Source organism: Dromiciops gliroides, chromosome 4 (genome assembly GCF_019393635.1).
Source record: "Dromiciops gliroides isolate mDroGli1 chromosome 4, mDroGli1.pri, whole genome shotgun sequence".
NCBI classification, from domain to species: Eukaryota; Metazoa; Chordata; class Mammalia; order Microbiotheria; family Microbiotheriidae; genus Dromiciops; species Dromiciops gliroides.
The window spans coordinates 221115877-221142012 of record NC_057864.1 but is presented as its reverse complement, the minus strand read 5'-3'; the positions used below and the strand labels follow the sequence as shown (position 1 = coordinate 221142012).

At 35.2% G+C, this 26136-nt stretch overlaps 1 protein-coding gene across 1 annotated transcript in view; it reads left to right on the top strand.

Moving 5' to 3' along the window:
- Window positions 1–26136, top strand: part of TNRC6C (trinucleotide repeat containing adaptor 6C) — a 166248-nt gene that overhangs the window by 82852 nt on the left and 57260 nt on the right. Inside the window, 4 exon segments of the mRNA XM_044001379.1 lie at window positions 10410–10622; window positions 10987–11153; window positions 12816–12896; window positions 18492–18549. Coding sequence (XP_043857314.1) covers window positions 10410–10622; window positions 10987–11153; window positions 12816–12896; window positions 18492–18549 — 519 coding nt within the window.

Sequence of the window (26136 nt, the reverse complement as noted above, 5' to 3'; positions counted from 1 at the left end):
GATCAGTTTTTAATTTAGCAAACATTTATTGGCATGCTATGTGCAAAACACATAGGGAGTTAGGGATACAGAGAAACAATTTTGTCATTGACTACATGGATTGTATGGTCTAATGGAAAATATATGATATGTCTTTTGCATAAAGTAGAATTAAGAGCAAAGTAAAGATGCTAGTCAAAAGGCATTTATATATTTACTGTGCCAGGAATTATGCTAAGATTTAGGGAAATGAAGATGAAAATAATATAAGAATGTTTTCTCATGTTAATTTGAAGGAAGAGAAAGTAGAGAAAGAGAAGTAGAAAGGAAGGCATCCAAGGAGTGTGAAGTGAGGAAAGCCTGTGCTGATGTATGACAACAGGCACATTCAGGGTGAAATCATGCAACAATAGCAACATGACTAGAATAGAGCATAGTCAGAGAATAGTTTGAATTAAGGCTAGAAGGGTCGATTGCAACCAGATTTTGAAGAGTGTCTAAATGTTTGTATTTTCTTCAAAACAACAATTACTTATTTGAGCAGAAGATTGACATATTAAGACTTATATTCAGAATTTTAATTTCCCGTCTTCATCAAGGATAGGTTACAGAGGAGAGAAACGAGAGGTAGGGAGACCAGTGAGAGAAGGTTCTTATAATAGTACCAGCAGGAGATAATGAGGACAGTGGTATGAATGAAAAGGAGGGTCAGATACTGCTAAAGAATAACTGACAGAGTGATGGGTCAAAGATTAAGGTTTTGAATCTAGATAACTGGAAGAATATCAAAAGAAATAGGGATGGATGTCTTGATATAGAAATTTTAGGGGCAGCTAGGTGGCTCAGTGGATAAAGCACCAACCCTGGAGTCAGGAGGACCTGACTTCAAATCCAGCCTCAGGCACCAGACACTTATTAGCTGTGTGACCCTGGGCAAGTCACTTAATCCTCATTGCCTGCCAGAAAAAGAAAAAAAAGAGAGAAATTTTTTAAACTTTAAAGAATTTGATATAGAAATGAAGTTTCCTTCATTTTTTTGGAAAGGGAGATAGAAAAATTCTTTCAAGCACAAGCAGCTATAAATATATTATAATTTGGTAGCTTACTGAGATGATTTAAATATGGGTTTTTATAATTGTTAATGCTATTTCTTTTTTTATGAACAATAACAAAAATAAACATAGTCCTACAACTACCATGGGCATTTAAGAATTAAACCTGGGGTTATCTGACACTTATTTTCTTCTACTGTTTACCAAAGGACAAAAATCTATTTCAAGTGGACATAGTCTTACTGTTAAACTTTAAGAGGGATAGTATGTTCTGTGGTATCAAAGTAGCCATTCTGTAGCATGTATCCAGAATTCCTCTTAGCAGCAGAAGCTAAAACTTGTACAGTTCCCAATAAACTAGCTTGTATCTCTGTCATTCTTTAAGGAAAAGAATATTGCCTAAAGTTGTCTGCAGGTAGAATGAGGTAAGATCAGCTAGCCTCTGTTGCAATAACAGTTCAGCTGTTCTTGTAACTCAGCTTCAGAGTTAGATCCCACTGACCTGTCCCAGCTAGCAGTCACTATTTTAAGCCTCCTAACTAACTAAAAATAGAAATGCTGCACTATATCTGTTGCAGCTTGTTTTTTTTGTAGGGCAGGAGGTTGAATTGAGAGGGAGAAATGGGGAAAGGAAATCCAGGTGAGAGGTGGTTTGGTGAGCATGTTCATGCACATAAAAATTAGCTTAAATTATTTTCTTTTTCAGCACCCAAATGTGTTTTTGATCCTGTTTGTTTAATTGCACAAAGAAATAATAAAATTATTACTCTTGGTATCCTATAGTCAAGCTTCCAAAGTAGCAATAAGAAAAATCTACTAAAATGATCATTATTAGAGTCAAATAAAATTTAATGCAACTTTTTTAAAAGTTTCTGATGCCTGATGCTTAGAAGAGACATTAATCCACCTGCTTTGGATACTTTAATACGTGATTGGAACCCATATATGCATGCCTTTCCTGTATATCTCTTATCTATGTCCTCTCGGATATGAAGAGCCACCTTTTTTGACATACTGGGGGCTCCTCCCTTTATCTTTGACATTATTTAGATACCAGTGGAACATACAGATTGTCCATCCCAAACCTTTTTTTTTTTTAAACTGTACAGTTTTCCCAAAGCAATGAATATTGGTCTCTAGTATTCAATTTTTGTCCCAGTTCATTGTCCACTTGTAGCATCTATTGAAGGAACAAAGGAAGGCTTTGTTATCCAACTAACTGCAAGTCACTGGACAATAGGCTGTCCTCACATACCAATTTTTTTCTACTTAGGCCATGATCTTTTGAATGATTATAGACTTATTTTTTGCAATATCATTTTTTGGGATTTGGTGAATAACATAATGTCATTTGTAAACAAACATGTAGAAGAGCTCATCTCTAAGAGATCCCTCTTAGATTTTAATTCCCTGACAATATCTTCCATGACAGTGGCAAGGACCTTTGGGAAAATATGCCTTCCATTTTTATGCTTAGTCAACATTAATTATCCAAAGATCATTTTTTTTTAAGTTCTGTTAGATCTTTCAAGTGATTTCACTTAATTTTAACTTCCCAGTCAAGGAACAACCTCTACCAATGCAGATCTGCAATTGAGACTTTGCTCTGCTAGTGTGTTCAGCTCTGTTATTTGTGTAAGTCATTGTCTCTCTTCCATATCTCCCTTCTCTTTCAGAGCTCAATCCTCCCTTTGTTCTTCATAGATATTCTGAAAATATCAATCTTGTTCCTACTTCTTGAATCTGTATACTCAGAATCTCTCCCCAGTTCTGAGATAGTTCCTTCTATTTATACAAATTGCTTAGGGTATGAGTCAGTCCCCCACCCAAGAGATTTGTTCCTACTCCGTTTTGATTGTTTGATTTCATCAAAAACTGTTCTTCTTCTCCTTAAAACACCAGAGGCAAGATGGGGTCATTTGAACCCTGCCCTTACACTCTCCCTCCAGTTTTAATATTTATTATTCTTAATAAATCTACTCAAGATTTGGTTCATTGGTTTGGTTTGTTTGTTTTGGCACAAATCCTAAATACCTCTTTTGTGACTTGAGATTCTGCATTATCTGACTATTGAAAAAAATTTCTGCTCTTCAGTTTCTATCCTAATATAGCTTTTCTCTCTTACCAGTCTGGGATGAAATATAACTCCCACAATCTTCAGTGACCTAGTCCCCCCTTTCAAGATAGTCAGTCCAAGCCTTGCTGGAATGATTTTACATTCTACTTTTATATTACTTAATCTTCTACTAATTAACCTCTCTTTTTTAGCTAGTACCAAATAATTTTTTATTATTGCCATTTAGTAGGAGAACTTATGATATGATACTGCTGAGTCTCCTTCCTTCCCATTTTTTTTTTGTTTGGTTGGGGTTTTTTTGAGGGGTTTTTTTGTGAGGCAATTGGGGTTAAGTGACTTGCCCAGGGTCACACAGCTAGTAAGTGTTAAGTGTCTGAGGCCTGATTTGAACTCAGGTCCCCCTGACTCCAGGGCCAGTGCTCTATCCACTACGCCACCTAGCTGCCCCCTTCCCATGTTTTAAATTGAAATTCTTGACCTTTTGTTCCTCAAGATGAATTTTATTTTTTTTTCTACTTCTATAAAATACTCCTTTGGTAGTTAGGTTTGTATATCCCTGAATAAGTTAATTTTTATTTTGTCATTCTTATTATATATTCTCAATCTACCCATGAGCAACTAATATCTTTTCAGTAATTTGTTTGTCTTTGTTACCATAAAGAGTGTTTTGTAGTTGTTTTCTTATGCTTTCTGTATGTATCCTGGTAGGTAGATTCCCAAATATTTCATATATTCTGTAATGATTCTGAGTGTAATTTCTCTTTCCATTCTAGGTTGGGTGGGGGGTTTTTGTAATACACAGAAAAGCTTTATATTAATTTATTTCATAAATACTACAACTTTGACAAAGTTATTTTAATTATTTGATTTAACTTTTGGATGTCTTTAGAGTTTGTCAGATATTTTCTCAAAAGTGAATGAAGGGCAGGGGCGGCTAGGTGGCGCAGTGGATAAAGTACTGGCCCTGGATTCAGGAGAACCTGAGTTCAAATCCGGCCTCAGACACTTGACGCTTACTAGCTGTGTGACCCTGGGCAAGTCACTTAACCCCATTGCCCCGTAAAAAAAAAAAAATGTGAATGAAGGGGAGCAGCTAGGTGGCTCAGTGGATAGAGTACCGGCCCTGGATTCAGAAGGACCTGAGTTGAAATCTGGCCTCAGACACTTAACAATTACTAGCTGTGTGACCCTGGGCAAGTCACTTAACCCCAATTGCCTCACCAAAAAAAAAAAAAGTGAATGAAGGGGGGCAGCTAGGTGGCGCAGTGGATAAGACACAGGCCTTGGATTCAGGAGTACCTGAGTTCAAATTCGGCTTCAGACACTTAACACTTACTAGCTGTGTGACTCTGGGCAAGTCACTTAACCCCCATTGCCCTACAAAAAAATAAAAAATAAATAAAAAGTGAACAAAGATGGGGCAGCTAGGTGGTATAGTAGATAAAACACTGGCTCTGAATTCAGGAGGACTTGAGTTCAAATGTGGCCTCAGACACTTGACACTTACTAGCTGTGTGACCCTGGGCAAGTCACTTAACCCCAATTGCCTCACCAAAAAAAAAAAAGTGAATGAAGGGGGGCAGCTAGGTGGTGCAGTGGATAAGACACTGGCCTTGGATTCAGGAGTACCCGAGTTCAAATCCGGCTTCAGACACTTAACACTTACTAGCTGTGTGACTCTGGGCAAGTCACTTAACCCCCATTGCCCTGCAAAAAAATAAAAAATAAATAAAAAGTGAACAAAGATGGGGCAGCTAGGTGGTACAGTAGATAAAATACTGGCTCTGAATTCAGGAGGACTTGAGTTCAAATGTGGCCTCAGACACTTGACACTTACTAGCTGTGTGACCCTGGGCAAGTCACTTAACCCCAATTGCCTCACCAAAAAAAAAAAAGTGAATGAAGGGGGGCAGCTAGGTGGTGCAGTGGATAAGACTTGGATTCAGGAGTACCCGAGTTCAAATCCGGCTTCAGACACTTAACACTTACTAGCTGTGTGACTCTGGGCAAGTCACTTAACCCCCATTGCCCTGCAAAAAAATAAAAAATAAATAAAAAGTGAATGAAGATGGGGCAGCTAGGTGGTACAGTAGATAAAATACTGGCTCTGAAATCAGGAGGACTTGAGTTCAAATCTGGCCTCAGATACTTGACACTTACTAGCTGTGTGACCCTGAGCAAGTCACTTAACCCTCATTGCCCTGCCCAAAAAAAAAAAAAAGTGAATGTAGTAAGCCTGTCATTTGAGGAAAACAACTGAAAATATTTGTTGCCAATGATAAAAATCAAGCTTTTAGGGAAAATTAGAATTTTGGAAAATTTCTGTCTGAAAGATCAGTGGTGACATTAACAAATAAGATTTTTTGATATTATATTTTGAAATGTGTCAGTACTGGAAAATCTGGGTAACTCAGTGAACCAATATTTTTTAAAAGACCTGTGCATATTTCAAAATCATACATGGATTAAATATAGTAATAATAATAATATCTAACATTTACATAGTACTTATGTATTCGAAGTGCAAGATAAATCAGTGGATTTCAATATAACAGACAATAAAAATTTCATTGATCAGATTCCATATTACAACTAACATTTAAGAAACAATAGTTTCTTTTCAAGTTTTGGTAGAATATCCAAATTACCTAAAAAAGCTATTATTAAAATACTCCTCCCTTTTCCAATTACATATCTGTAGAAGGCCAGATTTTCTCCAAGCAAAATAACATTTAGCAAAAATTTAACAAAAGAAACAGGTGTGTGAATCTAGCCATCTTTTGCTAGCTGCCATAAAGTAGTAATTGTTCAGTTCAGTCATGTCAGACTCTTTGTGACCCCATGGACCATAGTATGTCAGGCCCTTGTATTCTCCACTATTTCTCAAAGTCTGTCCAAGTTCATGTTCACTGTTTACATGTCACTATCGATCCACCTCAGTTTCTGCCATCCCCTTTTCCTTTTGCCTTCAGTCTTTCCCAACATCAGGGATTTTCTAGTGAATCCAGTCTTCTCATTATCTGGCCTAAGTTTTTAAGCTTCAGCTTCAGTATTCGACATTCCAGTGAATAGCTTGAATTAATTTCTTTAAGTATTGACTGATTTGATCTCCTTGCTGTGCAAGGCACTCTCAAAAGTCTTCTTTAGCACTTATAGTCCAACTCTCACAGTCATACATTACTACAGAAGAAAGCATAGCTTTGACAGGACAGACCTTTGTCTCTGCTTTTTAGTATGCTGTCCAGATTTGCCAGAGCTTACCTTCCAAGGAGCAAGAGATTTACCAAAATATAAAACGGTGCCACTTTTCTCACGAATTTTAATAAGGAAGCTATTTTTCATAAAAAATAATAGTTATTTAAATTTTTATATACCAATTATAGTTTCTAATATGATAAATATTGATGTATATAATAGAGTGTGCTAAAGTCAGCTCAAAGTAGCTTATGGGAACTCCTTATAAAATTTTCAGTGTATTTAACCCTTGAAAATTCCCGAAGGCTTGGTTGTTATCTCTAGTGATTTGTTGTTTTGCTGATTTTCTAGACTTAAAACAATGGAGAAAATGTTTATTAATACAAATTAAACTTAAAGGTGTAATCGGCTTGCATTTTGGAGGGAGAGCCAATTACTGAACATTTACCAGCATACCGCTGGATGTAATACAGTACATAAAAGTTCTTTGGAGTCCTCAATAATTTTTTAGAATATATTTTTTAAGAGTCCCAAGACCCCAGAATTTGACAACCACTGCTATAGTACAAGGGTTCTTAACTTTTTTGTCTTACATAGAACTTTTTAATAGTGTTGTGAAGGGGCAGCTAGGTGGCACAGTGGATAGAGCACTGGCCCTGCAGTCAGGAGTACCTGAGTTCAAATCTGGCCTCAGACACTTAACACTTACTAGCTGTATGACCCTGGGCAAGTCACTTAACCCCAATTGCCTCACTAAAAAAATATATATATATATAGTGTTGTGAAACCTCTATACCCCTTCTCAGAATAATGTTTTTAACTGAATTAAATAAAATTAATTGTATTATAAAGGAAACCCCATTCCGAATTGTTTTAGAATAGTTATCAAAATACATATTTTTAAAGTTCACAGACCCCAGGTTGAGCCCCTGCTGTAGTAATCTGTCTCCTACATATATATGCCAAAATTATAATATACTCTCATATACTCATGGATCTGTAGTCTCAACCATTCAGGAGTTCCTTCCAGTAATGCAAATCTCAGCCCATCCATGCCTACCCATCCTGTGTGACTCTCATCTATATTGCCCCAAAGATAGGGGGTCCATCCAACATACCAAAAGGCCACCCTACTTTCTTCTGACGTTGAAAAGATCTCAGTGGATGTCCCTGTTATTCCTCACTTTTACTATCCAGAGGAAAGACCAGATGGATGAACAATGCCTATTGTCCAGATTTTTACCCTACAGGTGAATGGACACCTGTAGGATGTATATCTGGGACAGATGATACAGATTGACAGTGAGCTGGGCCCAGAGTTGAAAACAAGAAAAGCAGGTGCAAAGCTCTTTTACTGACCCCAGCCTTTCCAAGAAAGCAAAGGCCTATCTTTTATCTTTTCAATCCAGACATATTACCAATGTTACTATATGGCAACAAGACCTGGAACTCTACTGACTCAAAAAAACTAAAGATGAGTATCATATAGAAGGCAATGGAAAGATGTATGGTGGGTGTGAGTAGGTTGCAATATATAATCCAGATAGAAATGTGGAAGACAAAAATAAAGAATATCATCAAGGTATTATATGACAGGAAAGGAAGATGAATTGGTCACATGGCATGTAACATACGATAGCAAAATTTGGGAGAAAATGTTATCTGTGAGCCAGAAAACCCAGAAAATGTAGCTTGCTTTGTATTCCCCTTAGTTTTTAGCATTCAGCTTCTGTAGCCATCTAAATAAAAGAATATTTCCCAGTCTGAATCCAGGTATGAAGATATATTGATGTTGCGACTTCATTTCTGATTCTAACTTCAAACTTCAGTACTCAACTCGGAGTCATAATAAATTCACATGGTTTGAATGAGTATGAATAAATGCAATATAAAGTGCTTACTGTGAATAATTGAGGCAGCTAGGTGGCACCATGGATAGGACTCTGGGCCTGGAGTCAGGAAGACTTGAGTTCAAATCCTCCCTCAGACACTAGGTATGTAACCCTGGACAAGTCATTTAACCTGCCTCAATTTCCCCATTTGTAAAATATTTTTAAAATAATAGCACCTACCTCCCAGAGTTGTAAGGATGAAATGAGTTAATATTTATAAGGTACATTACAAACCTTAAAATGCTATATAAGTGCTACCTATTATGACTGTATATATTACAAAACTAAGTAGGTTAATTTCCCCAAGAATCATAATTCTCCATGCGAGTGTACTGCACAAGTGCTGGACCAGTTAAGGAGAAAGGGTGCAACAGAGCAGATGGCAATCTAGCCCAAATGAATGGTTGAATGGGTTGTGATTGAGAAATCCCATCTTGTGTGTCTTGTATCAACCACTGATAATGCTAAGCACATAGAATTTTCTCAATAAATATTTATGAGTGCAATTCTTTTTTGTCCATCTTCATTATACCTTCACCTAGTTAAATTTAGCCACTTTTTACATGTACACTTTTTACAGAAAAAAAAAAAAGAATTGATTCTTATCAGAAATAGAATCCTCAACCCTAAAGGAAAATAATCCTGGATCAAATTACCTAGTTATGAGAATTTGTACCATCTAGTGTTATTTCATGCAATGCCTTTATTGAAGTGTGAAGTCATGTTAAGATTCCCCATCCTATGACTCTAGCTAAATACAATTCTACTTCTACTTCTTCAAATACGTTCCTTGGCTGTTAAGTTTTGGGGTTAATGTATGTACACTTTCCTAGGTACCCCATGTACATTCTCCATTTTCCCTATTTAAATAAAAAGCTGTCAACTTCTATTGATGTGATGCCTAATATTTTTAATTAGATGAAAGTATGGAATATATACTAGGTGCTTCTATCATTTTTAATGAATTGAGAAAGGCATGTGATGTCTAGAACACATAAGCATAGAAACATTATTACATTTTTGCTTAGAACTTTATTGAAAAGAATTTGAAGTGTCATTTTATCATTTTAAATCTTGTTACTAGTCTCTTGTGCAAGGTTTGGATTTGTTGTTAAACAGCAAATCAGTCATTTATATGACTCCCATGACAATTAACTATCAACCTGATTTATAATTAGCTTCAATGACAACTAGAATAAAACAATTAAGATTATTGACTTTGTAATTATGTTGTCATCCTAGTGTGAAAACTTTTCTTATTCACTATGAAGTATTGTTTCTATTAAACCTATAATATATATTTTTGCCCTTCAGGAAAATTATATGTTGCACCTTGGGGTTTTTTTTTTACCACTTCTTGATGCAGTGCTTTATTTTTGAAATGGCATCACAACAGTTATTTTTTGGTAGTTGACAATGAAAGTTAGATTATTATTTTTGTTGAAGAATAATTTAAAATGAAAGGACTTCTATCTTGCTTTTTGAATAAGTAGGCATTCTGCCAGTTTGTGAGTTTGAAGTTATGCTATGTATGTAGAAATATTTTCTCTTTTTTCCCTTTTTAATCAGTATTTCCCTTTCTAGAGTAGGAGTTCAAAGCATTATGGTTCCAACAATCTTAGTATTTGTTTTATATCTGATGATTTAATGTGTTTGCATTTCAAAAATGTTTAAATGTAGAGATTACAAAATCTGAGTGAATGAATTAATCACTTGTAAATAATACCTTAGCTTTGCTGAAATTTTATCTTTAATATTCCTAAGTTAGTTTCCCAGGATGCCCACAATTTTTTCTTTATTTTAATAATTCTCCTGATTTAATTTGTTTGAGTGTGAAAAAACTTTTATCCAATGTATATTATCATTTTCTTTGTAAATAAGTATTACTACATCCAATTATTACTAGTAACAAGTGGTATAAACTTCCTTGTGAGTAAGAATTTATATAATACATTGCTTATCTTGAAGCATTTAGTTCTAAATGATTCATACAAAAGACGATATTGCAAATATTGGGAACATTTCAAGTAGTTACCTAATTAGTAGATGGAGGTAACTTTTGTAGGTATTGCTTAATGAGTTTAAAAATGTAATATATAGTAAAGAGGGGAGAGTGTCTAAATTAAAAATCATAAACTTTTAAAAATAGGAACACCTGTTTGAAAACTAGAAAAACACTACTCATTTTTACTTTTATTTTCCCTCATCTTTCAGTTTCAACAGGCTGGGGAGACATGCCTAATGTTCATTCAAAGACTGAAGCTTCTTGGGGAGAATCCTCATCTCCTGCTGCTACGGTTGATAATGGCACAGCAGCTTGGGGAAAGCCACCCAGCAGTGGTGCAGGATGGGGAGATAATTCTGAGCCATCAGGGACATTTGGAAGAACAAGTGCCCCAGCTGCTGCCCCAGCCCTGTGCAAACAAGGTGAGCAAAGTCTAATACTTTATTGCCACATTTTAAAAATTGAAGAGATATTTAATGAATAGGAAGCTTGTTACCTTACTTTAATTAAAGCATGTATTTTACATATAATAGAGAGAGATTAAGTTTGATTTGTTCAAACACAGAAAGATCTACAAGTTATTTATGTGTGGGCATTGCAAAGTCTCCTTGGCTCTATTCTGCTACTTTGAACTTTACTAATTGGAATGACGGTCCTGTTGGCTTGGAAGTCAAAATCTCACTGTAAATTGTCACGTACCACTCCCAAGATTACATTGCAGTGAAACAGCGTTTCCTCTATATATTATAGATCCATTAAGTAGTTATGTCATTTTTTTCCTTCCAGCTTCAAAATCTATGCAAGAAGGCTGGGGCAGTGGTGGGGATGAAATGAACCTCACTACCAATCAGTGGGATGATGAAGAAGGAGATATGTGGAATAATGCTGCTTCACAAGAAAGCAACTCCTCCTGCAGTTCCTGGGGGAATGCCCCAAAGAAAGGACTTCAAAAGGTAGGCTTTTCTTTAGAAAAAAGAAGAGAAAAATCAGGGCCAGTATTATTATATATTTTATATATATATAAAATTTTATATATATTATATTTATATTAGTATATATGTTAAGTAGTAATAAGCAGTCTTTCCCCTCTGAATTCCATAATTATTATGGGAAAACTAAAATCGAGCCCATTGGTGTTGGAAGCAATTGTGTAGCCATGTGCAAAATAATTCTTTTGCACTTAAATTGATAAGTAGAAATCATTAATATTGATGGGTCCCACACTAATGCCAAATTTTAGAGTTAAAATATTGAATTAAAATCTTGAATCATTAGTCATGACATGCACTAATTTTGAAATTCAACTATTATGAGCACAGATTTTAACTCATTATTAAAAGGCAGCATGGTAAAGAAGAAACTGCTGGATTTGGAGTCAGAGAACACCAGTCACTTAACCCCTCTATACCTCTTTTCCTCATATGTAAAATTTAGGTCTTGGATAAGATGACTTTTAAGGTCCCTTGCAAATCTAAAGCTATGATTGAATGATTATATAATATAGTAATCATTAAACTAACCTAATAAGATTATTTAATGAAAGAGAAGAATTTAATAATATCATCATACATTTTTATTACATAGTTATGAAAACCTTTGTGAAGAATACTTTTTAGGGTATGGGGTATATGATAAAGAATTATAAGGCTTTCTTATCATTTTAGAATTTAAATGAGGAAGTTTTAAAATTTAGGGGTTTTGCAGATCTTTAGGTCTTTTATCCTTCTGTGCATTTATCCTTTCTATATTGTCCCTTTTCTATCTTTCTATAATTGACCTTTCTTCCCTTTTCTCCATTATAAAGGCCATATGGAAATAGAAAAAAAAAATGAAATGAAATGGAATTGTTTTGTTTCTCAAACTCCTTATCTTTTTGTTTGAAAAAAAGACATTATTTTGTGTCTGCCTTTATATTTTTAAAGTCCTAAAAGCTATCGTATTATTTTTCCTTAGCCCTTTTACTGCTCAATATAGGTTTTTTTTGTTTGGTTGGTTTTTTTGCAGGGCAATGGGGGTTAAGTGACTTGCCCAGGGTCACACAGCTAGTAAGTGTCAAGTGTCTGAGGCTGGATTTGAACTCAGGTACTCCTGAATCCAGGGCCGGTACTTTATCCACTGAGCCACCTAGCTGCCCCTCAATATAGTTTTAATAAGAACATTTAATTTCAAAAGTGTACATTTATAATTAGCTGCATTAATTCTCTGAGGAAGAAAAAGAAATCGTTTTGCTTTTCCAGTTAATCATTATTTTTATGGATACACCCCTGCCTACAAATACAGAAACAATCCATAATATTAGCAGTGACCATATATTAAAAATGTCCCATGGGCAGCTAGGTGGCACAGTGGATAAAGCATCAGCCCTGGATTCAGGAGAACCTGAGTTCAAATCCGGCCTCAGACACTTGACACTAGCTGTATGACCCTGGACAAGTCACTTAATCCTCACTGCCCCTCAAAAAAAAATGTCCCAGAATATAAAAATTATTAAGTAGTGATCCAAATAAATTTTCTTATTCTAAACTACAATAGATTAGGACCATGCCCTATTTTTCATAAATACAACAAAGAAATAATTAATATATTTTTCCTTTGACCATATTTCATTTGTCTAGGGCATGAAGACATCTAGCAAGCAAGATGAGGCCTGGATCATGAACCGTCTGATTAAACAACTCACGGACATGGGCTTTCCGGTAACTAGCATTTTCTTTTGTTGCTACTATATCTGACCACTAATACATAAAATGACAGATTTTGTTAAGTGATTAATACACAGTTTTTCACTTGTGCTTACTGATCAGGAAAGGAGTTATTTTAAGGTCGATGCTGAAACACACTGACTTTGAAATTGTTTTCTATTGGTAGATATGATTAGGAAAGGTCTGGTTCCCTTGTAATCTCTTCTATTCTGTGGGTAAAAAACAACTTGAAAAAAATATCTAAAAGGATGAAACCTATATGACTTCATTTTCATTCATATATATATATATATATATATGTTCAATACTGCAAAGATAAAAGAAAATAACTTGGTATGAAATACAAAAGCTATACCACTGATAGTCTATTCCTCCCTCTACATGGTCTCTCAAAACCTCTATTCAGATGGCTGTAGGTATATTTTTTTGTGGAATAGAGAGAATTTATATGTTTATTTTTTAAATGATATTAAACATTTTGGGGCAGCTAGGTGGCACAGTGGATAAAGCACCAGCCCTGGATTCAGGAGGACCCGAGTTCAAATTTGGGCTCAGACACTTGATACTTACTAGCTGTGTAACCCAGGGAAAGTCACTTAACCCTCATTGCCCCACCAAAAAAAAATTTTTTTTAATATATTAAGCATTTTTTTTTAACGTTTTGAGTTCCAAACTCTATTCCTCCTTCCCTTCCTCACCTCACTACTCCCTGAGGAGGTAAGCAATCAGACATAGGTTATACATGTGCAATTATGTAAAACATTACCATATTAGTCATTTTGTATAAGAAAACTTGAATAAAAGAAAAAAATGAAAGAAAGTGAAAAATAGTATGCTTCAGTCTGTGTCCAATCAATATCAATTCTTTCTTTGGAGGTAGATAGCAAGTTTCATCATTAGTCCTTTGAGATTGTCTTGGATCATTGTATTGCTGAGAAAAGTTAAGTTGCAGTTCTTCATCAAACACTATTGCTGTCTCTGTGCACCACATTCTCTTGGTTCTTCTCACTTCACTATACATCAGTTCATACAAGTCTTTCCAGGCCTTTCTGAAATCATCCTGTTTGTCATTTCTTATAGCACAATAATATTCCATCACCATCATATACCACAGATTGTTTAGCCATTCCCCAATTCACGGGTATTCCTTTAATTTCCGATTCTTAGCCACCACAAAAAGAGCTGCTATGAATATTTTTATACCAATAGGCCTTTTTCTCTTTTGGGGGATGTCTTTGGGATATAAACCTAGCAGTGGTATTGCTGGATCAAAGAGTATGCACAGTTTGATAGCCTTTTGGGCACAGTGCATAGGTATATTTATGTAATAAAATGGGTATCCACAAAGTAATAAATGTACCACATACGTTAAAAATACTCTTTAACTCACTTTTTCTCCTTATATACTCTTTTGACACTTGAAAAGTCAGTTGATCTTTCTTAGTTCATTACTTAGAAACTAGAGAATTATATGGTAGAATATTTGAAGAATTGAAAAGGCCTATAAAATACTTCAAATTTCCAGAGTATAATTTTAATGTGAAAAGTTCTTCCAAAACAGTAAAATGCTTAGAAAGGGAAATTGAAGAAACTGTAAATGAAATCCCAAAGAAGAAAACCATAAGACCACATGGATAATTCTGTCAGAATTCTATCAGACATTCAAAGAACAACTAATTTCATTAGACTTTATTGATATCTTTTGTTTTTATCTCCTGTTTCCCCTTATATGCCTCCTCCTCCAAGGGACTTAGCCATTACAAGAGAATTTTTTAAAAAGAAAAAATATTGAGCAGAACTAATCAATACATGGGGAAAATATGATTTTATATCCAGTATTCCATATCTATAGATCCCAACCTCTGCAAACACGCAGGGGAAAGGGCCTTCTCATTTGTCATCTTTGAGTTTATTCACATTCAGTTTTGATTGTTTTTATGATGATTGTACTTTCTGCTTAAAATTTTCCTGACTTTGCTCACTTCACTTTAAATCAGTTCATGTAAATGTTTCCATTCTTCTGTATTCATCATACTTGTCATTTCTTACAGCAAATATGGTTTGGGTACATAAACTAGATTAAAAATCAGAGAAAGAAAATTGCAGACCAATATTCTTGGTGAATATTGATATAAGCATTTTTTTCTAGCTCATTCATTTATTCAATAAAGCTTTTATTGAATGCCTCTTATGTGCCAAGAATTGTGCTATATTCTAAGGATAGAGGGACAACAGCAACTGTCGCAGCCTTCAAAGTACTTAAAACTAATTGGGTGGAATAATAGATATCCATTTACGATGTAGACAAAGTAAAAACTAAAGAGTTGGAAAGGGGTGGTACTACCAACTCAGGAGCAAGGGGCAGGAATGGAGTCAAAGAAGGTACTTATAATCATGTAAGGGATACCCTATTTCACATCCAGTACCAGACTACTAAAAACTGAAATGTTTTACTTCATGTTTTATATATATATATATATACATATATATGTAAATAAAACATTTTTATTTAAAGTTTTTATTTCCAAATTCTATCCTTCCTTCCCTCCCCCTTCTCTTACCACCTCAGGATGGTAATCAATCAGATGTAAGTTATACATGTGCAATTAGATACAAGAATTTTAAATAACATAGAATAAACTTTATACATCATGAGCTAGTTGTATTAATACTAGGAATCTGAGGTTGGTTCTATATTATGCAAACTATAAACATAATAAACCATATTAGTTTAAAAAAACAATTAAAGCCAAATATCATATGCAGAAAAAGCATTTGACAAAATACAATATCCACTTCTGTTGAAAAAATATTAAGAAGCATCAAAATAAATGGACATGTTCTTAATGTGGTAAATAACTTTAAAACAGAAGCAGTATTGGGGCAGTTAGGTGGCACCATGGATAGAGCACCAGCCCTGGATTCAGGAGGACCTGAGTTCAAATGCGGCCTCAGACACTTACTAGCTATGTGACCCTGGGCAAGTCACTTAACCCCCATTGCCCCGCAAAAAAATAAAATAAAATAAAATCGAGGGTAAAACAAAGATATCCATTATCAACACAATTATTTAATGTAATGCAAAAAAGTATTGGCTGCAGCAATAAGACAGAAAATAATAATTTGAGAGAGAATAAGCATAGGCAAAGAGCAAAGAAAATTATCATTTTTTGCAGATGTCTACTTAAAGAATCTTAGAGAGCCAACTAAAAATTAAAACTAACTTCTGCAAAGTAACAATATAAAATAAGCCTACACAAATCATCAGCCTTTCTGTATATTTCAAGCAAAACCCAGGAGGAAAAGATAAAAATTCCATTCAAAATAATTACAGAAAGTATAAAATATGTGGGAGTCTACCTACCAAGGTGCACATAGGAACTATATGAATGAATACAACTTCAAAACACTACAACTATGGATAGAAGAGGATGTTATGACTAACAAGAGACAGAAAGGGTCATAAAAGATGATTTGGACAATTTGATCTATATAAAATTTTTAAAGTTTCACAATGAAATTAAAATTAGAAGGAAAATGGCCAACTGAGAAAAAAGCTTCTGTTAGCAAGATATAAAAAGGAACTAGTTCATAAATAGGATTGAAAGCCATTCCCTTAGTATATAATCAATGGTTATGAAAAAGTTCCCCAAGGAAGAAATACAAGCCTTCAACAACCATGTGAAAAATTGTCCTAAATCAATAATAGTAAGAGAAATCCAAATTAAAGCAACTGTGAGATTCTAACCTTCTACCCATCAGTTTTGCAAAAATGGCACTTTCAGGAGGGGCTATGAGAAATAGGTATTGGTAAAGATGGAAATTAGTCCAGCCATTTTGGAGAGAAATTTGGAACTGTTCCCCCAAAGTCACTAAACTGCATATCCTTTGACCTAGCAATACCACTTATTATACCTATGTCCCAAAGAGATCAAAGAAAGAGGGAAAGTACCCATATGTAGAAAAATATTTATAGTAGTTCTTTTCTTAGTAGAGAATTGGAAGCTATGTGAGTACCTATTAAATGGGAAATGACTGAACAAATTATGGGATATAAATGTGATAGTATATTATTAGGCTGTAAGAAGTGACAAAATTTTTAAAAAAATTTTTTTTAAGTGACAAAATAGGTTTCTGAGAAACCTGGAAAGACTTATATGAGCAGCTGCTGAGTAAAGTGAGCAGAACTGAGAGAATGATTTATATGATCTTTTTTTTAAAAAAATTAACTTTGAAAAAAAAAACAACTTTGAAAGACTAGAGACCTCTGATCAATGCCATGATCAACTACAGTTAAAAAGTACTGGTGATGAAAAATGCTATCTATTTCACCTAGAGACAGAATGACATACACATTTTCAAACATGGCCATTTGGGGGAATTGTTTTGCTTGACTATGCACATCTAATACAAGAGTTTTATTTTTCTTTCAAAATATTTTTTGAAGAAGAGTTGGGAAGTAAGTTAGGGATGGGGTTACCAGAATGAAGGTCAAGAAAAGAGGGTCATCTTTTAAAATATATAGAAGAAAACAGAATGAAGTTCAGCGGGAAACAAGCCAGGTAGTTTTGAAAACATGTTGAATTTTAATTGTATTTTTAAAAAGAAAATCAAGTTGTACACAATGCACATTCACAGTTTCATGTACAATCATCTTTTCTATTCTACTTTGTCTGTGGAAACACTTGTCTTATTTAGTGAAGGATTCATTCATAATTTTTTTTTAAATCATACAGAGGTAAATTATTTCCCTAAAACATCTTTTTTTTTTTAACCACATCATTCTCCTGCTTTAAAAAAAACAAACCCTGGGGCAGCTAGATGGCACAGTGGATAGAGCACCGGCCCTGGAGTCAGGAGTACCTGAGTTCAAATCCGGCCTCAGACACTTAACACTTACTAACTGTGTGACCCTGGGCAAGTCACTTAACCCCAATTGCCTCACTAAAAAAAAACAAAAACAAAAAAACCCTAAAACCCTTCTACCCATTGCTTTTTCTCTGCAACTATACTTAATTTCTCTTTCTCCCTCCGTGGGAAGTAATCTTGAATATAGACGCATAGGGGTTTTTATGATGATGATCATAAAAGAGTACCTACTTTTACCTTCAGTCTTAACTGACAGGTAACAGTAATGGTAAGAAATGGGAAGTGGAAAGGCTGTTCTACTCTGATTCTTTTGTCATTACTTGAAAAAATCCATCTAACCCTGAGAAAAGACAGGTAAAGAAGTTGTTGGCTACCATACATTGAATATCTGAGGAGTCTACATCTGCCTCACGCTTTAATTTTTTAAAATCTCATCTTTGGTGAACTACTGTAATCCATTCTTCCTTGTGCTGTGCTTAGAAAGATTTCTATATACCATTAAATGTAATTATATTAAGGCTATATTGGCTGTAGTCAAATTCTATAGAGAAAATCATGAATGTTAAATTGAATAAATAAAAAGCATTCAATTATTTTTATTATTGCAATTAATTTAGTTTAAAAAATAATTCCTTTGATGTATGTTTAAGTCTTCCCAAGTTCTTTAACTTTTTAAATAGACACTTATAATGAAAATTATTTTGGGGGGGTTTCCCACAGAGAGAACCGGCTGAAGAAGCTTTGAAGAGTAACAATATGAATCTCGATCAGGCCATGAGTAAGTAATAAAATACTATTCCCAAAACAATACTTTAAAAAGAGGGACATGTAAATGAAGTTTCAGTTTTAAAAGATTTATTCTCAATATCGAGTAGTGTTTAAGTATTTGTTAAGGAAAAGAGAGAATCTTAAATATATCAGAAGTGACACAAAGTATGATGTTCATTTACTTAGAAATGAGCTATTTGGCTCCCAAGAAGTATACCACTAAAGGTATAAATTATAGTACGCATTTAAAAAATTAAGACTTTGTCTATCCCCACTCCCAAAATACATTTTTTTAAATATACAGACATAACAATGAAATTCTTTAACTGCTTTGCATCATTGGACCTATTTGGCAGTCTAATAAACTTTCTCAGAATAATGTTTTATTGCCCACATTCATATTGTGGACCAGATATTGAAATTCCCTTAGCTAAAGAACCACTGTTCAAGGATTATGTACTTCTAACACAATATGACATTTTAGGGAAAAGACTTAGAAACACATATGCATATCTACATATACATACATACACACAAAAAATAAATTAGAGATCCTTTGTTCCAATTTGGTAGAGAGAAATACAGGGTTCTATATAAAAACAAGTATTAAATGAGAGGCACCATTTTATAGCAAATGCCTTAAGAGTAAGAAAGTCCTAGGGGCAGCTAGGTGGATAGAGCACCGGCCCTGGAGTCAGGAGTACCTGAGTTCAAATCCAGCCTCAGACACTTGACACTTACTAGCTATGTGACCCTGGGCAAGTCACTTAACCCCAATTGCCTCACTTTAAAAAAAAAAAAAGAGTAAGAAAGTCCTGAGTTCAAGTCAAGCCTCTGACTAGTTATTTGAAAATAGACAAATCCCTTAACCTCTACATATATCATCAATAATCCCATCCAGAAGATTGCCCCCTTGTAACATACCTACCTTGTCACTAATCTTCACTCTCTCTTTGTTTCCCCCAACCTTGAAAACCCCTAACTTGATATATCCGTCACCACTCGCTATCATCCTATATCTCTCCTCCATTTATGGCTAAACTTAGCCATACTTTTGCTTCCTTTCCTCTCACTCCGTTCTTAACTCTCTGTAGTTTGGCCTTCAGCTGAAACTATTTTCTGAAGTTAACCAGTGATCTCTTTTTTTTTTCTTCCTTTACTCCTTTGTTGTTGTTGGGTTTTTTCAAGTTATTATTTATTTTGGGCATTCTCTTTAAATTTTGACTTCCAACTTCTCCCCCCTCCCGCCCCTTCCCAACCCACTGAGAAGACATTTCTTATGTATATTTCAGTAGTACTCCTTTATAAGCTACATCACATACTCCCAAAGAGATCAAGGTAAAAAGAAAAGGGCCTATATGTACAGAAATATTTATAGCAAGAGGGCACTTAGGTGGCACAGTGGATAAAGTAATGGCCCTGGATTCAGGAGGACCTGAGTTCAAACCCAGCCTCAGACACTTGACACTGACTAGCTGTGTGACCCTGAGCAAATCACTTAACCCTCATTGCCCCACCAAAAAAAAAGAAAAAAAATATTTATAGCAGTTCTTTTTAGTGGTGGCAAAGAATCTAAATTGAGGAGACACTCAACAATTACGAATAGCCGAACAAGCTGTGGCTTGTAGAAGTATTTCTTAGTCAAAGTTATATACGGTTTTATAGCCCTTTGGGCATAGTTCCAAATTATTCTTCAGAATGGTTAGAATAGTTCACAACTCTACCAACAGTTTATTAGTGTACCTACTTTCCCTTATTCTTTCCAATATCTGTCATTTCTGATAGGTGTGAAGTGGTACTTCAGAGTTTTTTTAGTTAGTATTTCTCTAATCAGTAGTGATTTAGAGCATATTATCATGATTCTAGATAGCTTTGATTTCTTTGTCTGAAAACTGCCTTTTTATATCCTTTGACCATTTATCAATTGGAATGGCTCTTAATTTTATAAATTTGATTCCATTCCCTATATATTTGAGAAATGAGACCTTTATCAGAGAAAGTTGCTATAAAAAATTTTTATATTAGTTCATTGTCTGTGATGCCTTTTAGCAAAATGTGGTTTCTGTGGTTATCTCTTTTCATTGAGTCCAATTTTGCTGTTGCTTTGCCTGAGATTATGATTGCTACACTTGGTTTTTTGGGGGGGTTTTGGGTTTTTTTTTTTACTTCAACTGAAACACAATAGATTCTGCACTGGCCCTTTATTTTAACCATTTGCGTGTCTTTCTGTTTCAAGTGTGTCTCATAAACAATTTATTGTTTGTTGAATTCTAATTTCTAATCCATTCCACTTTTGTTTTTATGGGTGGGCTCATCCTATTCACATTCACAATTATGATTTGTTCTGTATTTCCCTCCGTCCTATTTCCTTCTGTTTAACCTTCTCTCTCTTTTTATCCTTTCCCTCTTCAAAAGTCTGTTTTGCATTTGAAGACCACCTCCTAATCTGCCCTCCTTTATATCAATTCTTCTTTCCCCATCCTCTGCTGTCCCCTCCCCCCCATAACTATTATCCTCTCCTATTTCTCTTTTGGATAAAGTAGATTTCTATACTCAGCTCTGTGTGTGTGTGTGTGTGTGTGTATGTATATATATAATTTTCCCTCTTTGAACCAATTCTAAAGAGAGTAAAATTTAAGCATTGCCCAGCGCTGCCCATTTCCCCCTCCACTATAAAAGCTCTTCCTTCCACATTTCTTTGATATGAGAAAATTTTCCCCGTTCTTCCTGTCCCTTCCCCCTTTTCCCAGTGCATCCATCTTTCTTACCCCTTAATTTTTTTTTTAATCATCCCTATATAATTGACTTACACCCATACCCTCTGGCTATGAAGTCTCCTTCTAACTGCCCTAAGAATAATAAAGTTCTTAGGAGTTACATGTATCATCTTCCTATACAGAAATGTAAACAGTTTAACTTTATTGAGTCCCTTATGATTACTCTTTCATGTTTACCTTTTTATGCTTCTCTTAAGCCTTGTATTTGAATGTCAGATTTTCTATTCAGTTCTAGTCTTTTCATAGAGAATAGGAGAAAGTCCTCTATTTCATTAAATATCCATTTTTCCCCTAAAAGATTATACGCAGTTTTGTTTTGGGTTTGGTTTTTTTTTGTTTTGTTTTGTTTTGGGTTTGGTTTTGGGTTTTTTTGGTGAGGCAATTGGGGTTAAGTAACTTGCCCAGGGTCACACAGCTCATAAATGTTAAGTGTCTGAGGCCAGATTTGAACTCAAGTCCTCCTGAATCCAGGGCCGGTGCTCTATCCACTGTGCCACCTAGTTGCCCTGATTATGCTCAGTTTTGTTGGGTAGTTTATATTTTTTTTGTAGGCATGGGAAAGGACAAGGCAGTCGGATTAAGTGGCTTATAAACAGCTAGTAATTGTCAAGGGTCTGAAGCCAGATTTGAACTAAGGTCCTCTTGACTCCAGGGCTACTGTGCCACCTAGCTGTTCCTGGGTAGTTTATTCTTGACTGTAATCTTAGCTCTTTGCCTTCCTGAATATCATATTCTAAGACCTCCAGTTTTTTCACGTGTAAACTGCTAAATCTAGGTGAGCCTGACTATTCCTCCACAATATTTGAGTTGTTTCTTTCTGGCTGCTTGCAATATTTTCTCCTTGATCTGGGAGCTCTGGAATCTGGCTATAATATTCCTTGGAGTTTTCATTTTGGAATCTCTCCCTCTGGAATCTCTCTTAGAAGTGATCTGTAGATTCTTTCAATTTCTATTTTACCCTCAGGTTCCAAGATATCAATGCAGTTTTCCCTGATAATTTCTTGAATTATGATATCTAAACTTTTTTTTTAATTGTGGCATTCAGGGAGTCCAATATTTCTTAAATTATCTCTCTTCAATCTGTTTTCCAGATTGGTTGTTTTTCCAATGAGATACTTCACATTTTCTTCTATTTTTTATCCTTTTAACTTTGTTTTATTGTTTCTAGATGTCTCATATAGTCATTAACTTCTATTTCCCCAATTTTCATTTTTAGGGTATTGTTTTCTTCACTGAGGTTTTGTTGTTGTTTTTGTTGGTTTTTGAGGGGCAGTGAGGGTTAGGTGACTTGCCCAGGGTTACACTGCTAGTAAGTGTCAAGTGTCTGAGGCCAGATATGAACTCAGGTCCTCCTGAATCCGGGGCTGGTGTTTTGTCTACTATGCCACCTGGCTGCCCCCTTCAATGAGTTTTTGTTCCTCCTTTTCCATTTCCATTCTGGTTTTTAAGGAGTTCTTTTCTTTGGTGAATTCTTGTGTCTCTTTTACCATTAGGCCAATTATGTTTCTTAAGATGTTAGTCAATATTTTTTGTGCCTCTTTTACCAGGCTATCAATTCTCTCTCCCTCTCTCTCTCTCTCTCTCTCTCTCTCTCTCTCTCTCTCTCTCTCTCTCTCTCTCTCTCTCTCTCTCTCTTTTGGGTGAGGCAATTGGGGTTAAGTGACTTGCCCAGGGTCATACAGCTAGTAAGTGTCAAGGGTCTGAGGCCAGATTTGAACTCAGGTCCTCCTGAATCCAGGGCCGGTGCTCTATCCACTGCGCCACCTAGCTGCCCCTGTCAATTCTCTTTTTATAATTTTCTTGCATCATTCTCATTTCTTTTCCCAACTTTTCCTCCACCATTCATCTTTTTCTTTAACTCTTCTAGGAATTCTTGGTGAACTTGAATCCAATTACTGTTTTTGAGGCTTTTTTGGTAACTATTTTCACATCGTTGTCTTCTTGTGAGGTTAAGTCTTGGTCTTCCCTGCCACCATAGTAGGTTTTTTTATTATCAAGTTCTTCTTTTGTTTGCTCATTTTCCCAGCTTATTTCTTGCCTTTGAACTTTATGTTAGAGTTCAGCCTTGCTCACATAGGGATGGGGTTGCACTTATCCAAGCTTCAGGCTTTTTTCTACTGCTGTTTTCAGTGATAGTTCTGGGTGTATGCAAGTTTTCAGTGCTTCCAAGGTGGTATGATCCAGGGAGAGGAATGGTCACTGCTCTCCTGGTCTATGCTCTGGTCTTTACCCAGCAAGGGCCCCTGCTCCCCTATAGCTATAAGTACTAGCATTCCTCTTGGCCCTAGAACTGTGACTAAGTACCCTGCTTTCCTACAGCAAGAAGTACTAGTGCTCCTCCCAGTCTTGCAACTGTGACCAAAGTCCCTTATTCCTTGTTACCAACCATAAACACTCCTCTCTTCTCTATCTTAGAACTGTGACTCAGAACTGCATACTGGCGAGATAGTTGCCAGTCAGTGCCATCTGTGCCTAATGCCAGCAAAGAGTCCCTTATAATCTCTTTCTGGTCAGTTGTCTGACCCCTTTAACATCTCTGGGCTAAAAGCTCCCATAGCTGCTGCTGCTGCTATATACATTCTGGACAGGTACCCACTCCTGTATCACAGACCTCTTCTGCTGACTTCCTAAGTTGTCTTAGGCTGGAAAAATATCTCACTCTGACCTTTTATGGTCTCTGCCACTCCAGAATTTGACTTGAGATGTTATTTGCTGGTTTACTGTCTACCTTCCATCATCTAAGTTCTGCCTTTCTGCCCTTCTCCAAGTACTGCCATTCCTATTTTCCATCCATAATCTTGACAATATTATTGACAGTGACTTAGCAATCACATATGTCAGGTTTTTGTTTGGGGTTTTTTTTTTCAGTTGCTAAAAATGTAGCTAATTTGGGCCAAGTGATTTAAATTCATCCAAGGTGCTCTCTTACAAATCTCTTTACTTATTATGAATATCAACTTTAATAGCCATTTTAGTTTTGTGATTTCCCTGGCAGAGGAAACAAGTATAATAAAAATTGAGGATCTTTGTTTCCTTTTTGTTTTTGGAAAATTCCAACAAATCATTGATCTGACTGAAGACAAAACATAAACAGCTAATTCACATGACTTAAATTTTTTTGTATATAATGTTTAATATAATATAATAATATAATATAATGTTTTACATTTTTTATGTTACTTATTACTTACTATGTCTGGTTCCCTACTTCCACTTTTTAAAAACTATTCATGATATATAGATGTGAGACTTTGGCTTCTTTTGTTTTTACTTCGGAACCTTTTTTCCAAAATTTTTCATCCTCCTCCTCCTCTATACCTTTATACCTTTGCATTGAAGTTACTGCATATTAAAATATGTTTATTTAATTTGGAGGGTCTTATTGAATTTTTTGTAAAATCTACTTGCATAAATACAAAGGGCAAATAAGAATCTCACTTGATTAACAAAATTCAAACCATTTTAGCAATGCGTGAATTTAATCCTTCTGACTTCTTGTTTTAGATCCTTGTTTTTCAATCAGTAATGAAAAGCATTAAGTACTTTGTCTTTTTCAAGTATGGTCCTAAGTGCTGAGAATATAAATAGAAAATGTGGGACTGTCCTAGCTCTCAAGGAATTCACATTCTAATTGGAGGTGATAACAATTAAAGGAGAATTTAGCTATTGGATAGCCCTGAAGCTCCAAGGCCTCATTTAATTCAAAATCAAATAATGCAAGGTCTGATTTAGTACAGATCATAAAATAATAGCCACATTTAATGTGAGACAAAATTCAATTAATTCATGGATTCATGGCCTAGGTAGGGGTTTTTAAACACCACTGTGGTGGATAATATGCCATCTTCTGTGCTGCTGTATCTTCTGTGCTGCTGTGTATGTGTTTATTTTAAGAGTGCTTAACAAAATGAACAAAAGGAAGAATACTTCAGATTGAAACACTGCCCACACACACACACACACACACACACACACAAGGCTTGTTGTTACATTTAAAGAAAAATTTTATTTAATTGAATGGCATGAATGTGGTCTTAGTTACTCTAAAATTAGATGATATGTCAGAATACCTGAATACACTGTATGGGATATTATAAAACATGCACGCAAAATAAAACAGAAAGGCAAAGTTACATCAGTTTTTTGTAGTTCACATACAATTACAGGGAATAGAAGTGTTACAGTGATAGAAATGGAACATCTAATAGTTGTGTAGATAGAAATTACAATCAATAAACTCATTTCTCTTAGCAGAGCAGCTTATTAGACAAAAGTTTCAAGTTTACTGAAGGCAGTGAAAGAAAACGGAAATGAAGCAAATAGTGAATACTGCAAGCATTAATTGTTTCACTAGCTTTAAGGATCCATTTGTTCATTTAAGAATGCAGTTGCATAGTGTTAAAATTACAAGAGAAGACCTTGGCAGCTAAATATACTGGTGTTTTAAAGAAAACAATCAAAGAAGGTGAACAGTCTGATCAATATTTTAATTTGGATAAAAAGGGTACCTTCCAGATGCCTTACATTTCCAGGAATGAAAAAACTACACCTGGATTTAAAGTGTCTGAGGATTACCTAACACCAATTGGGAGGTAATACATAAGGGTCAGCTAGGTAGTGCAGTAGAGTGCCAGGCCTAGAGTCAGAAAGACTCATCTTTCTGAGTTCAAATCCAGCCTCAGATACTTACTAGCTGTGTGACCCTCAGTAAGTCCCTTAACCCTGTTTGCCTCAATTTCCTCATGTGTAAAAATAAGCTGGAGAAGGAAATAGTGAACCACTCAGTATCTTTGCCAAGAAAACCCCAAGTGGGATCACAA